This window comes from Lates calcarifer, linkage group LG11 (assembly GCF_001640805.2).
Source record: "Lates calcarifer isolate ASB-BC8 linkage group LG11, TLL_Latcal_v3, whole genome shotgun sequence".
Classification (NCBI taxonomy): Eukaryota; Metazoa; Chordata; class Actinopteri; family Centropomidae; genus Lates; species Lates calcarifer.
The window spans coordinates 5,592,910-5,607,941 of NC_066843.1; the positions used below are offsets into that span (position 1 = coordinate 5,592,910).

A 15,032-nucleotide genomic window follows, 5' to 3' on the forward strand; every position below is an offset into this window, starting at 1 on the left:
TGGTGGTGTCTCCCTCCATACACAGTGAAACCCTTATACATTCTCCAGAATGCAGTGGCGCATCTAATTTTCAATCATCCTAAAGAAGCACGTCACTCTGCTGCTCATTGACCTCCACTGGCAACCAAAAAACCACCCAAATCAAATCAAGTCACTAATGCTTGTGTACAAAGTGACTTCTGGGTCTGCACTCATCTACTCAATGAACTCAATCATACAGGCCTATTCTCCATCACTGTGTTTCTCCAGGGAACATCTTCTGGCACTGGCATTTTCTATACACGAGGAAATCTTAGTCCAGATTCTTCTTGTTTGTTGTTCTCCACAGTAGAAAACTACCAACTGCTACCAGATGGTGCATCCCTATCCATCTTCAAGAATCTCTTGAGGACTCATCTCTTTGGATAGTGCATCCTCTCCTAACACCTAACACCCTCAACCTGGCTAACTTGCATTTACTGTGCACTTCTGTACCTGACCTCCTTGTACTTTGTCATATTGAACAGATCTAGCACTTAGTGCCTACCCTGAAGTCTCTTACTGCACTGAAACTTGAGTGTTGTTCCTCGTTTGTAAGTTACTCCAAATAAAAGAGTCTGCCAAATGAGTAAGTGTAAATTAAATGTTATTAATTTTTGATCCTTGTACACGGTTGCAAATAACTTAAAAGTCATGGCATGATGCTGTAAATAATGTGGACATCAATCACTTCCATCTCAAGTACTAAAACAGCTCTGATTCTTATTTGTCAGATACTGATTCTTGAGCACATTTGACATGTTTGCAAATTTAACTTCCAAGTTACCAACAGACTACTAGATTTCTTTTAGTGCCAACTTGTTTTTATTGCCTTCTGTCAAATCATGAGTAGTTACAGCATATCTTACAGAAAACCTCTTGATATTTCATGGCTTGACAGACAAATATGTGGCTTGCATCGAACCTCAACTGACAGGGTTTGCTCAACTGTATGAAAGGTTAAAAGTCACCTGCTACACACCTTACTGTGTACATTCTGTTAGAGTGAAATATCTATCTGAAACACCCATGATTATTTTGATAACAACTTTGTTCTAAAATAAACTGTTCATAAAATTGATTTACATATCTGACCATGTCAGGTGAATTCAGGCAAAACTAAAATAATAACACTAATTTCAAAAGCAAGTGCAATTTACATGATCACAAATTACAGTATTTAGGCGGGAGTGACAAAAAACTGTTTTCAGAGCACCACATTTACAAGTTATATCACTTAATTTCTCACAATACTATAGGGAGAAAGCTTACAGGAAAATTACTTTAGAAGTGTCTGAAACTCCCCATCTTTCTTTCTCTGTACAATTTTAAAATGTTTCCAAGGGCTCTGAGAAATACAGGAAATATTCAATTTTGTGTAAAAAACATTATTAAACAGAAACCATTTTAAATGCAACCAAGGTATTTTGGGAACACCTGCAACATTACATTTGGCAGAGATTAAAAATGCAACTCTTACTGACAAAGACCATTAAATGCATCCAAGTAAAATCGCCAAAGTACATTTCTTAAGCGGCATAGCTTATACAACAATTATTATCATTACATTTTCTTATTCAAAGAACACATGAAATCATAACCATCTTGAGAGTCAATAACACAAAAATATAATGTTCTCAAAAAATACAATTCCAGATACTTAAATGTACTAAAGACACACATGAAGATGGGAGAAGTACTGAATAGAGAGTCAGTAAGTAGGTCAGTATTAATCAACAGTTTAACACACTTAGTACAGGTGCACAGTCAAAGGCTAAATAAGTGGCAATGCATCCTTTAAAAGAATATCTTTCAAAATTCATTCAACTCCCTACTGTGTGTAAATTTAAACAGGAACAAGGAACAAACTGTACAGGCAGAATGAGTGTACAGAGGAAAGAGAAATCATCATCAAATACCAACAACGAAAGAAAAAAAATGAAGAAACTTTACAAATCTCCTCACATAGGTGATGCTACATCCATATCCAAAGTGAGTGAATCTGTGGAAGAAATCGAAATATCAGTTATTAATCTTAGTTATAAATTAAGTTCTGTTCTTCTATCGTCTATCTTTGTGAGGACTAATTTGAACACAATGGTTTTTTGGCTGGTCCTACCTTCTTCAAAGGGCTATTTGCTTTTATTTAGGTTAGAAAGTACAGGCTTGGCAATTGCAAGTGAGTGCTCTCACAAGTACAGAAGTATAACTATGTGTGCATATGTACAGTATGTGTATCTGACTCACCCAAATGTCCTGGATTAGCTTCAGCTTCATTGTGCATCAGAGAGTCGAGGGTGCGAGGCGACATGGGGAACAGGTCACTGGTGTTTCCAGAGTTTGTTCTGTAAAGAAACAAACAACATAAGAAGACAAATTTCATGTTACAAACTGAAATGTCCACAGAGGATCATACACACTTTCTCTTAGAATTACTTGCCACAGTATTCAGGTTAGTCACAATACTTTGAACATAACTACTGTGAAAATACATTTGTCATTACACTTCACCACAAAATAAGTTAACCTACTAACTTGTGTATATTAGTGTTTGTCATCATCACACTGTCTGCAGGGTTACCACAAACAAAAAGGATGTGATTCTGCTGAATTGTTTAATGCACCTATCAGTGGTTAATCAGTGAAAAGTCACTCCATCAGTCTCATTATACTCTGAAAGGTAATTTAGCATTCAGCGTCAGTATGCAAAGTCATGACCAAAAAAGAAAGAAGATGAAAGCCGGGATGGTTCTGTGGTACAACACTGACAAATACTTTGATTTAAATACCAAAATACATTATAAATGAAACCAGAGAAGACTGGACAGATGTTGAGAATGCCACATATATTTTAGGCAGTGCTAAGCACACTGACACAAAAGCCTTTTATGTTTAACACTGTATTGATGTTAATGACAGCTACTCTACAGTCAGTGTCACAACAGTTGTTTGTTAGCACAGTGGATTAAGTGGATCGAACAGGCCATTACTCACTCTTTTCTTCAGTCTTAAAGAACAATTTCCATTTCTTGTTTCTTTCTTCTGTCAAACTGGTTTTTGCCCTTTTTTAAAAAAATTTTATTGACTACTAATTGAATTGGAAATATTTTCATCAAAAATACTACTATTATCTAAAATCTCATATCACTTTTCCTCAAGCAATCATATCAAAAATTGTTTGGACTGTTTAATCCATACAAATGGATTTGGTTGAGGAATTACGGCAGAAATGTCTGGAAACATGAGTGTGACCTGAACCAAATGAAAAATTGATGAATGGCAGGGAGATGCTCTTGAATTAGAACCAGGAAAAGTGGCTGTGAGTTGGAAACACAAACATCAATTATGTAGATGGGGGTACTGCACCATCATCCCTAAAACCCACCCATAAAACAGACAGACAAAGTGTCAAGATGCACACACAGCCCTACATGCCACTTTCCCCCGAGTGCCTACCCTGGGAATCCGTTCCCAAGCAGCTCACTGTCCGGCAAGTCCATGAACACGGAGGGACACCTACGGAGACAGGTCAGGATCTCACTGAGCAAACCTCACAACCCACCAGCACGCCATTAAATCCACCATCAAGTCGACTACCAAGCAACGCACACATGGCTGACTAGCCTGTGTATACACTCCTCTGATCTCAGTCAACCTCACACTATCACACTCACCTGCAGCCAATTTTGACCCTCCTCTCCCCCTCCCACCTCATTTATTTTTCAGTTAATCTCAGATATTCAACGCTACAACATTTGAAGAAGCTCTATAGAGGCTAATTCTTACATTTCTAAATGTCAGCATTTGTACGTAAATATTAGTTGGAAATATTTAAGGCTGCAACTAATTTCAGAAGTTAGCGATTGTTGCTATTTCTTGTTTTTGTCTTTTGGCCCTGATCACACCAAAAAGTGTCTGAACTTAAGTGTGATTACAAAGAAAACACACAACAAAGCACATAAACAGCAACAGAAATATACATCCTACAGCATATTAAGAATAGATGTATCATTTGGAAGGGGCATATTTGCCTGTTGGAAACTGATGGTCCTTACTGTTTTTATTTTGACCACAGGCCTGATCTACAGAAATGCAAGCATTGCACATGATTATTTGCATACTGAGCTTAGAAATGAATTCCGGTCAGAAGCCCACAAACTACATAACCTGATGCCAGGTGTGAACTGCATCTGTCGTAACCGAATATACACATATCTGGGGCTGAACAGGGTAATGGTTCCTCCAGTGACAGTGGTGACTCACAGTAAGAGTGAAAACAGCTTTGTTCTCTTTTCTGTGAACATTTGGCAACACTTGCCATATACAAAAGAAGTTCAAAAAAAGGAAGTGCAGATCTTGAGCAGGAACATTCAGTCTGTTGTCTTTATAAAAGGAAATATCAACAGCAAATAATAAGGGCTAAGATAAGTGGAAGTAAATGGGTCGCACTGGATCTTCCCGTAAATACTGACATCTTAAGGATAGAGAAGTAGTGATAGATACTTACGGTGTAACACAGATGAACTTTGTCTTCAAGTATGGCTGAATAGCTGTCAGGGAAAAGAAAATATTTCTACTTGTCACAAAAATACTATCCACAATAACACAAGATATAAATGAAAGAGAAAGAAATAACATACATAGTAAGCAATGCAGTATGTGTTGTTTCTCTGAAACTGCATAAACACCACAGATGACCAGGACAAGTGACTTACTGCTCGTAGAGTCTCCTCCCATCTCAGTTTCAGGAGCCGCTTCTGGCCTGCAGTATTTCCCGAAAGCTTCCTCTTTGGGGATATCGGGGTAGAGGTAGACGAGGGGTGAAACAAGGATGTTAGTGGCATCCATGATTTTGTAGCCCATGATGATGTCAGCGAAAGACATGCTGTTGAGCTGCTGCTTGGTGTATGGCTCCACTGACTGGATCTGGGTCTTTCCTGTAGTCACACCAGGAAACTCAGCGTCATGACAACAAATAAAGACTTGAAAATATCATAAAACAATTAAAGAAGGCCCAAAATACTCACCACTGATGTCTTTCTCTACCCATGTAAATGTTATGCCTCCCTCCTTGCTGCTCTCACTGAATCGCAGGAGAAAAGTACCAGGAGGTTTTGGACTCAGAATGGCCCTCTCCCTCTCCTTACTGATAAAACCCATGATATACCTGTAGAAAGGCAACAGGAAGTCAAATAAATGCACACTGAATTTTAAAATAGTAACTCTATTTTAAAACTGTGGACTATTGCATGTCAATACACTGTTCCAGCGACTGCTTGGGAACTTGATTGTAAACAAAGAACGACCTCTCACCCTTCATTCCACAGTGCCAGGATATACTTCTTCACCAGGTCAATGATGTTGTCCAGCCACACCCAGAAGGAGAAGCCTTTACCAGCCATGTTTTCCTGCGAAAGGGAAGGAAAAAAATAACTCACATTGACTCAACACAATGGCAATATGGCAGACTGAATCATATGTGGTTGGTGGGTGATGTACCTTACAGAACTTGGCCCAGGTGATCTGACAGCCAGAGTAGTTGACACAAGGACCTACATGGATAAAAAACATCATTACGTCATAAAATTACATATTACTATATGAAAGTTTGACATTTTTGGAGTGATTCAGACATGTTAACTCACCTAGTAATTTCTCAGCCAGAGTGGTGAGCTGCTCGATGGTCAGGCCTCTCTTGGTAGTGGAAGAGAACTGCCAGCTTAGCACCTCAGCCACCTGATCCCACGTTCCCACTGGGGGCTTGGTGAAGAAGTTTACATTCTGTGCAGAGACACGCAGGCCAACATATTTAAAAATGTATCATTTTTTCTCCAACTGTAATGTGTGAACAGTTCCCCCCCCCAACAGATTTTAGCCCCTCTCCACCAGAGGGCACTGTCCTACCTTTGGGTGGTTAGTGAGCATGTTGTACCACAGAATGGAAGCCCAGGCATTGGGCATCTGGCAGATGTTCGAAATGACAACCACAGGCAGGGAATGAGTCTGCACAAATGAAGGAAAAATTAATTTCAGCACATTTGTGTCCTCTTTTCTTTTTTTGAGTTTTGTTATTTGCCTGCTGAGATTTACTCCTGCACAATGACCCAAAAATGTTCCTGCCTTTATTTCAGGGCATTGTTTTGAAAGAGCTGTTCTTCAGAATGTCCTCTCATTAATACTACACTTAGACCTAGGAAGGCATGGAGCTGTTCTTAGTGCAAGATTATTTGGTGTAAAGTTCAGCTGAGTATGACAAGTTGCAACAAAGAACATGTCAAATTCATCATGTGGAGGTGACACAAGGTGCACAATTTAGTGTTTAGCGAACAAAAAATACCATCTGTCAGTGGGAGAATTTTGTTTTGCCATGATGACATAGATAATTATGTTATGGATGTGGTGCATGTTGCTCTGAGACAGACATGGCTTGTTGTATTTTTACTCGGGGTCTGTGGATGGAAGCTCTGTAGTGCATTTGAAGTTTAAGGAAACACATAATGCCTTATACATTAAACATGAAAGTTAAATTAGTCATAACATACTATCTAAATTCCTTGTTTGATTATTCAAGGAAACCCACAGAAGATTAGAGAACGCTGTAAAAAATCAAACTTTGCACTTCAGCATGAAATATTTGGATCTGATTACTCTGCCCTCAGTATGGTAACTGGGGTCAGGTCAGTAACTGGGTTGAAGGAAGAGGTTTAACTTTAAGTAACAGCTTATTTAGAAGCCGCCAAGGTGGGAGGTCTCCGGAGGCGGGAGACTTTGTCAATGACTCACTTGTCTGGTGACTTACTTTGTACAGGGTGTCAAAAAACAACACTGTGTTATGCTTTGAGAGTTTTTCGAGTTTAGAGTTTTGTTGACTTCTAGTGTTGTGAGAAAGTTTAACTGAGAAAATAGAAATGTCTCCCAGTTCATGAAACAAAGTGGTGGCACTCACCTCCAGATCTATCTTCAGGCCTTGGTGATAGACTTCTGTCTCAAAAGTGATAAGATGGAGCTCCTCTGTGACAATAAGAGAGGCCTAGAGGAAACAAATATTTAAACCTCCATTATATAAAAAAATGAACTGCATGGACTGTTTACGTGTATTTCTGCATTAAATTACACTATCCCAGCGTTAGTACTGAGTAGTAGTAAGTAGTAACCTGAGTACTTACATCACTGTTGGTCCGGCCACCATTACCACACCTCTGTTCTCTCAGGGTCTGTAACAAACAGGAAGTCAGCACTTCATCGCAGGCTTTTATCAGAGAATTTTATCACTGTCAAACATTTTTTTTTGTTTTGCTTGTGTAACTCACCAAGTGTTTAAACTCTGCTGACAGGCTGCCATTGTTGGATTCCTCCATGTTCATAACTTTTGTATTGGTGCCAAGGATGTTAAACTTTCGTGACCTAAGAAAATCGAGTAACAGCAGAAAGTGATACTCTTTTCTAAAATAATATAGAATAAATGCTTTTAAAAAAGGGTTCTTAAAGTCTTACCCTCGAATTGCAGCCACATCACCAGATTCCCTGAAAAATAAACAGTTTAAATAAGCAAAACAGTAATTTCTCCCCTTACTCACTTCACTCAAATCAATGTCTTAGTATAAATGTTGGAAACCCCATACTAAAAAAAACTCACTTGTCAATGCAAACTTTAATTTTCAGCTGGTAATTGAGTTCAGGAAACTTAACCAGTAACCTAGAAGAGAAGAAAATATTGGACACAAAATTCCTTATGATATAAAATGGTGCCACTGTTCTCTCTGATATGGGACACATAAAATGTTACCATGATACCAAAAACAGAAACATATGTATGTTGTCTCTGATACTTCAGTGCTACATCTTTACCTGACTTTATTTGTGAACTGCACTCCTGTTTTGATAACCAGAGGTCTGTCTGGATGCATGGGCATACAAGGCTGCCTTTCAACCACAAAAGCACTAGAGGACAGAGATCATGTTGCAGATTAGGTTTCAAGCAAACTTCATAACATATGGTGATGAGAATCTAAGGTCAAAGGTCCACTTTTAATGATTCTGAGCTTTTCACTACATCTCAGCCATCAGCAAATGGAGCTGGGTCAGATGTGATCTCACAACCACAATGTAATATTTATTTGAACTTTATTTGTAAACTTCATTTGCAGGATGCTATGAGATGTGGCTGCAAGCTATGTATCACTAGTGGGTGAAACCTTGAATTTAGATTCTTCTGTTCCCAAAGGTCAAGAAGGAACATCCATGCAGTTCATAGTAACACTAGCAAAGATTCTGGGCAAATGTACAGTTAAGATTCATCATATGTAGTACCTCTTCATCAGGTTTCTGAACAAGTCCACAATCTTCTCCTCCAGGGCAGGCCGGTGCTGAATGATGGGGTCCCCTTTGTAGGACACCTTCTGTTGAAGCTCCTCCAATTTCTTGATCTGCTGACGAATCTGGAGCTGGGACTCAGCCAAGGATGTGATCCTGGTTAGAAAATTAAACCCAGTTCAGTTCAACATCACCTCTGTCTGCTCTTGTGTTTTCAGATGCTGGACAAGCAGAAGCAAGGGCAGCAATGTGGGTGATATGTAAGTTGTTTAAACAAAGATTTCATCAACACACATTTTGCCTTTTATTAACTTTTAAATGTAAACTGATCACTAATAATTACCATGAGTAATGTCTGAATTAGAAAACTGGTTAAAATTTGCACTCCTGGTTACCATGTTTCGAGGCGATCCAGGCAGATGTTAGGTGGACCTCCAATACAGGCAATTTGCTGCCTTCTCTTCCAGTCTGCTAGTTCTTCATCTGTCAGGTTCTTCTGCACATAATCCATGGCAGTCAGCAAGCCTCCCATCTCTGTCACGATTTGCTACAAGATAAGAAACACAGCATGCGTCAAACATGGGCATAATCAGTTAATGCCTACCTGTGATCTAAAGTTCCTGTTATTGTGAAGGATTATAACAATGCTAATATCTAATACCGATGTGATAAATTATTATATAATCTAAATAATATTATATGCAGTATAGTATGTATATATATATTTATGATATTTTCCAATATCCATGTGTAAGACCCAAATATTCAGGACAGTTAACAACTTTAAAAAGTGCTGTATAAATTTACAACCACACATTTAGAAATATCAACTTAGTAGGTGTGATTACTATTAGTCACCATGGTCGATGCCACTGGTAGCATAACGTCTGTACAGTATGTTATTGATTCTCAAGATCTAAATCATTGTTTTCCATTAACCCACATAGTCTCTTATTGGAAAGATAATGTGACCACTCTTTTAAAATATTCATCTGCCAGGTGTCTTTCCAAGAATGCTGCTGCTCCAGTTTTGTACCATTAACTAAGTCAGAAAATTTCACATTAAGTCAAAACTGGTGACCAAGCTTCTAAAATAGGCGTCAGTTGCACATGTGGTTTCACAGCCAAAGGCAGAACTTCTTCAATCTGTATTAGTCAGCAACGCCAAGCTGGGTGTGTCCCTGTACTGCACCATCATGACACTATAGGTGTTGTTCAGATATACAAGCAAACTTATCCTTGTGTTTATTATTATCTTTTTGGTTTGCAAAGCTGCAAGTCTTTCTCATGTATTTTTCACTTAACTCACTATATAAGTTAGACAAAGACACCCACCCTCCTGAGCTGGTCCAAGGCGCTCAGCATCTGTTCAAGCTGAGCCATCTTTTGTCTTGTAGCGGCTGCCTGGCTGTTTCCATTTAGGTCCTGGGACAACTCTGGAAAGTGGGTGGGCATGTCATAGGTCAGCTGACAAATTAAGATGCATTTAATGTATTCTATAGGGCTGATAAAGGCACTGTAACAGCTTTAACACATTTCCAAGGGATCAATGTCACTGAAAAAGCAAAGAAAACATAAATTAGAATATACCTCCTTGGCTTTTCAGTGTCTTATAATTGAAGTCAAAGTCATCCTGCAAGTTCTCAAGCATTTTCATCTTCTGTTCCATATCCTGTTTAAAAACGAATGATCACGAATTATACATTTACAGCAACACTAATCTTGTCAAGTATTTAGTATTTTTATGTTGTATATTCAAACATTTAAATCAATGCGGCTCTCCCAGAAACTAACCTGCACCCGCTTCCTGATGTCTTGAAGGTTGTGCTCCAGGATCTGCTGCTTCTCTGTCACTACTGTGCCTGTTGGATGCGCTGCTTGGCCATCCTGCAAGAGAATAAAAGATATACTATAGTGTAGAACCACTAGTGTGTCAACCCATACCTATTAATGACTGTGTAACAAAAAATCTAAAGCTAGGTTTGTGTTGCTTTCTCTACCTGTGCAGCAGATGTGGCAGTTTGCAGGAGCCTTTGCTCCTCCCATAAGCAGCGGGCAACAATGCGCGCAATATCCATCGGCTTCTCCAAGTACTTGCTCTGCAGATGCTGTTTAATCCTGCGAAGGTTATGCTGGTAGAGCACATTATTCTCCTGCAGGAAACGGCTATACTGCTGGTCTATCTCTCCCAAGAGGTTGTGAAACACCAGTGTGGCATGTGACTCCTTGTTGGCAGCATAAGCCCTTGTAAATGAGAGGATAAGATAATAAGGGTATGCTGATTTTTAAGCTGGTAAAAGATGCAAAATATAACTTCTTTGGTAGATACTAAGTTCTATTAATTTGGCCCTCAAAATTCTCTCACAGAATCATTTAGGTGCACCCTGATACATGGTATGCATGAGATCCCTGTAATGGTGTCATAAGGGAGGAATAGGACATGATAAGGACGAGGGTGACAATGAATGCTAAAATACAATAGCCTTCTATGTGGCAAACTATTAGCAAGTCATGGTGAATGGCCGGCTGCCAGTCTAGAGGGAGTGGCGGATAAAATAAATTTAATGGCAAATACTGCAAACAGGAGAAACAAAATGATAACAGAAATCAGGAATTAAATTATTTCTCACCAGTCCTGGCTCTCAATCCAGGGGGCAAGAAACTGCCGTAGCTCCATGGGAAAGCTATCACTGTACAAGTGGTAGAGCTGCTCCAGGTACCTGGTCTCCAGCTGCTGTAACTGGTTCCACTGGGCCATTCTGACCTCCTAAAACCTACATAAAAAGACAGACGTAACAAAATAAAGTAAGCAAGGGACACATACTGACAATTATATATATTTAAAAAAAGAGTTTCACATGCCTTAACTCAGTAACACTTATACTGACCAAAGAAAAATAGCTAAATGTCAGGTTTTATCTGAAAAAGATGACAGGCCCTCAGGAGGCCTCCTTTTCAGTGCAGTCACTTCCTGTTCAGTGAAACACTACACCTCCACCGAGATATATAGGCCGACATGAACAGCTGTCAACTCCCTTGGCAGATAAGAGTTAAATGATCTTTGACTGAGGTTTTGCCCCAGTTGTATTCGCTAGAAAGAATGAAAACCACATTTCCTTCTCTAAGCTGTTGAAAAGCTATGGTAGGTATGGATTTGATACCAGAGAAACATATATTCTTGGACATAATAAAAATTGTTTTTTTTATCATTTCTCTCATATTAGTGTTCTGTTGAGAACAATGCAACTTGAACATCATAAACTATGTAATCCTCATTCAGCTGCCTGCAGAGACAACTATTACCCATCAGATTCACATTGAAGGTTCTGCTAGCCTTCTCATCTTACCAACAACAGGCTACAATGTTCCCTGGAGGGCTCCAGACCAAATCCAATAGAAAGTTATCTTCTCTGTCATCCATACTGTATTAAATGACAGACTGAAATCTTTGTTTAAGCCCCTTACATATCTTTTGAATACTGCTGCACTATTATCCAAAGTCTGAGTAGTCAGTTCCACAGCGTCCTAGCACAATACTGAGTTGTGCTGTGTACCAAGGAGAATATAAATCTAGGCACAGAAGTTTACTAAAGCTCTGATCCTTGGTAAATGATGACTCAGAAATGTTTCTGACAAGAAACCAGACTCTGCTTTCTATTTCCAGGAGCTAAGATATTGCTCTTCCTGACAGACAGCAGGAAGAGCAATATCTTAGTCAGTGCTGTTAACATTTGAAAAAGTTAAAAATAAGTACCTAAATTTGCATTCTAAATCAGTCTGAGTTTCTGCATCACTCACATTGTACTTGATCAACAGAATCATTACTAAATTTGCACATTTGATCTGACAGAGTAATAGAAACCCCTCTCAATATAATGCAATCCCCCATAACAAAGCCTCTAACCACAACCTTGGTGATTACTAGTTAATCATGTCTTATCTGACACAGTGTCAACAGAAACATTAGAAGCTTTACAAATACAGCAGTTATTGCAGGGTTATATAATTAATAAAAAGCAGAGGTATAACTAGAATTAATTAATTGACTTTGCTCCTTTAAGGTGGAGGCCACTGTTACACCTTAATGGAATGAGGCCATTATTAATTTTATTAGTTAACACCTGTGTTTACCAACTCAGCATGCCCACTGTTACAACAGTCTTTCATAATGAACTGAAAAAGACCGTACTGGTACACCAAATGAACTCATAACTCAGGTTCCAGCTCATTGTTACATTAATTTAGTGCAACCTGAAACATAACTATATTTGTTCAAAGTTTCATTTAATCAAGTCTGTGTCCCAGAGAAGCCACAAGAATTCAGTAAAACAGTTCATGTAGCAGTTACTCTCGTTGACATCATCTGGGTACTAGTTTTTTCAAGCATGTAAGGTGCATAACTCAAATTGTCCCACAAACCTAACAGTTTTCATATGCACTACCTTCCTCTTTCACTAACAAATGAAATGGTGCATCAGCATAGTGTGAATTTCTGGGCATGTGAAAACCCTAAGAGGATCACATCAAAGAACAGCTGAGTCATCATAAGCACTGTGAAGATTCTTTTCATTCATCATCTGAACTAGGGTCTGCAACTTTCATGATTTTGGGTTGGAATTACCAACAGTATCTCAACTTGGTATCTTTTTCAAACTTCTCTGATACACAAAGGCACCACACTAGCCAAGGAAAAGAGGACACCAAGAGGGTCCTTAAGTTCCGTCCGCAAACCTCTAGATACGGTATGACTGTTATCTATTTCTACTACCTCCATTTCAAGTATTTCCATGCACTGAATTACAAACTGGGTTTCTAGTAAATTCACCACCTAAATGAAGTGGCTGGACTGCTCCAAAACATGGTAGCAAACCTCTGTGAGGACTCTAAAGGATTATCAAAGACCAAAGTGCGCATAATAACAGTAAAAGTGTGCCAACGTAAGGGTTTTGACCAAACATGGCATCTGCAACATATTTGTTTTTTGCCTGAGTTTTAATATTCAATTTGATGGTATGCAAGCAGACTTAGTCAACATAATGCCAGGCCAACCAGATGTCGCTTGTCCAGTTTCCAATGCTTGGCAGTCATGTGGCACTACCAGTAAAGCACAATGTGATTCCTTAAATCATGTTACAGATATTCTAGGAAGTACTTCCTTGAACATCCAGTACTTCCTGGAACAAACAAAGAAAGCAATTACCATGCTGACTTTCAAGTTTTATGGTCTCGAAAGACACAGGTGACACCAAAATATTAATAGCGATATGTATGTTATTAAGTCATGAATGTATTTCATTACAGTCGCTGATCTGATAAACAATATCACTATGACTCCACATCTGTGCTGTCTGCACTATACAAGGTATTCTGAGAAATCACACGCTGCCAAAAATTAAGATTTTGTGCAGGTATGGAGAGCTGTATGATCTCTAAATTGTATGTGGTATGGAAGAAAAGAATCGCTAAGTAAAAAGTGTCAGACATGTTGGCCGCAGATGGGAGGGAGATGGGCGTGACAATTCAAGGCAAACACAAAACATTGACCTGAATTTCGCTGTGTCCAAATAACACAAATATGCATCTTGGAAAAGTCTGAGTGGTCAGTCCCGTTTAAGGACAAACGTCCTGGCCATTATTTAACCAAACGGTCCAGACCACATGAGCAAAACAGAAAATAAAAATTCACGAAGCTTGGCCTGAGAGCGTTGGCTGTAATATTAACAGAGTAATGAGGAGCGAGCAGGACTGACTAGCTTCAGTTAAAATATATTAACATTTGAGTTTCTTACAGAACACCGTGGACACAGAATGGTTTCTCCATCATGAATAACTCATAACGCAGTCACGTTGCTACAGTTGTAGTTTATTAGTGTTATTTACAACAGAGCTAACCATGCAATTAAGATTAGATGTTGTGATATAATAATGAAAAAAAATATGACCTCGAATCTGAGACAAAACGTTTAATAAATGCCAAAAGCAGAAGTCGTTGTAGTCGCTTACCTAGCTCTTTTTCACTCCTTTGGAAAGTTTTCCCGCAGAAAAATGTAACCCTGTGTACTAAAAAACACAACTTTTCTCAAAACTGAGCACACAAGAGCGAGCTAAGAAACACAGAAAAAGATCGCAACTCTGTATCTTTTCTTGCCAGCTCCGGACACACTTCTCACACACGCATAAACCTTCACACTCAACCCATCCCCTACATTGCAGTCTTTCTTTCCAGCCAGCCAAACTCCATAAACTACTTTATTGACACCTACAACAACCAATAGTATTTGGGAACTCTGCTGTAGCCAATCAAAACACAGTTTATACGCCAGAGAGGCGGAATCTGACGCAGTGCTTGGTTGAGAACGTCGTGTTTACTGCTGTCGCAACTGCGCTGTTCCCACCGGAACACCCTCCCTGCGGGTGAACCGTAGAATAGGCCCGCGCGCTTCTTTGCTGCGGAGGGAGGACGAGCAATTCACAAGAACAGCCAGCCTGGAAGTCATCTGAGTTACTGGCAGTGCCGACGTCATCAAGAGTTTAATAACACCAGTGCTGTTCATTATTGCCCTATCCTAATCACAGTTCAATACTTTAATTACCAAAGCATCGTTCCTCAGTGGGTGCACAAACATAATTAAACACATTAGTTGACACACAAGTACAGTAAGTAGGTATGTAACAGTTCATAAAATAAAAATTGTAGGCAA

The 15,032-nt window shown here is 39.1% G+C and overlaps 1 protein-coding gene across 3 annotated transcripts; it reads right to left on the reverse strand.

The window, feature by feature from the left end:
* Nucleotides 1–820: 820 nt before the first annotated feature.
* stat3 (signal transducer and activator of transcription 3 (acute-phase response factor)) lies at nt 821–14,550 on the reverse strand. 3 transcript variants are annotated; one of them, XM_018702617.2, is made up of 24 exons: nt 14,335–14,550; nt 10,962–11,105; nt 10,332–10,575; nt 10,126–10,218; nt 9,922–10,003; nt 9,667–9,767; nt 8,727–8,878; nt 8,329–8,487; nt 7,867–7,959; nt 7,655–7,714; nt 7,513–7,542; nt 7,329–7,422; nt 7,185–7,232; nt 6,965–7,048; nt 5,923–6,021; nt 5,664–5,799; nt 5,518–5,570; nt 5,332–5,426; nt 5,046–5,185; nt 4,734–4,955; nt 4,526–4,568; nt 3,475–3,534; nt 2,266–2,363; nt 821–2,020 (listed from the first exon to the last, which is right to left on the reverse strand). In XM_018702617.2, the coding sequence occupies exons 2-24, from the start codon at nt 11,087–11,089 to the stop codon at nt 1,980–1,982; spliced, it is 2,355 nt and encodes a 784-aa protein (XP_018558133.1). In that variant the 5' UTR covers nt 11,090–11,105; nt 14,335–14,550; the 3' UTR covers nt 821–1,979. The 3 variants fall into 3 exon arrangements, with proteins under 3 accessions (XP_018558133.1, XP_018558139.1, XP_050929912.1); XM_018702623.2 differs by lacking the exon at nt 3,475–3,534 and having other exon boundaries at nt 14,335–14,549; XM_051073955.1 differs by lacking the exons at nt 821–2,020; nt 2,266–2,363 and adding an exon at nt 3,013–3,335.
* Nucleotides 14,551–15,032: the final 482 nt, after the last annotated feature.

Bases quoted from the DNA above. Each gene is read 5' to 3' on its own strand.
- stat3 (XM_018702617.2), bottom strand. From the start codon at position 11,089: ATGGCCCAGTGGAACCAGTTACAGCAGCTGGAGACCAGGTACCTGGAG. The intron at 10,576-10,961 runs GTGAGAAATAAT...CTCATTTACAAG, and splicing joins TGGATTGAGAGCCAGGACTG to GGCTTATGCTGCCAACAAGG. The intron at 5,186-5,331 runs GTGAGAGGTCGT...GCCTTTCTACAG, and splicing joins CTGGCACTGTGGAATGAAGG to GTATATCATGGGTTTTATCA.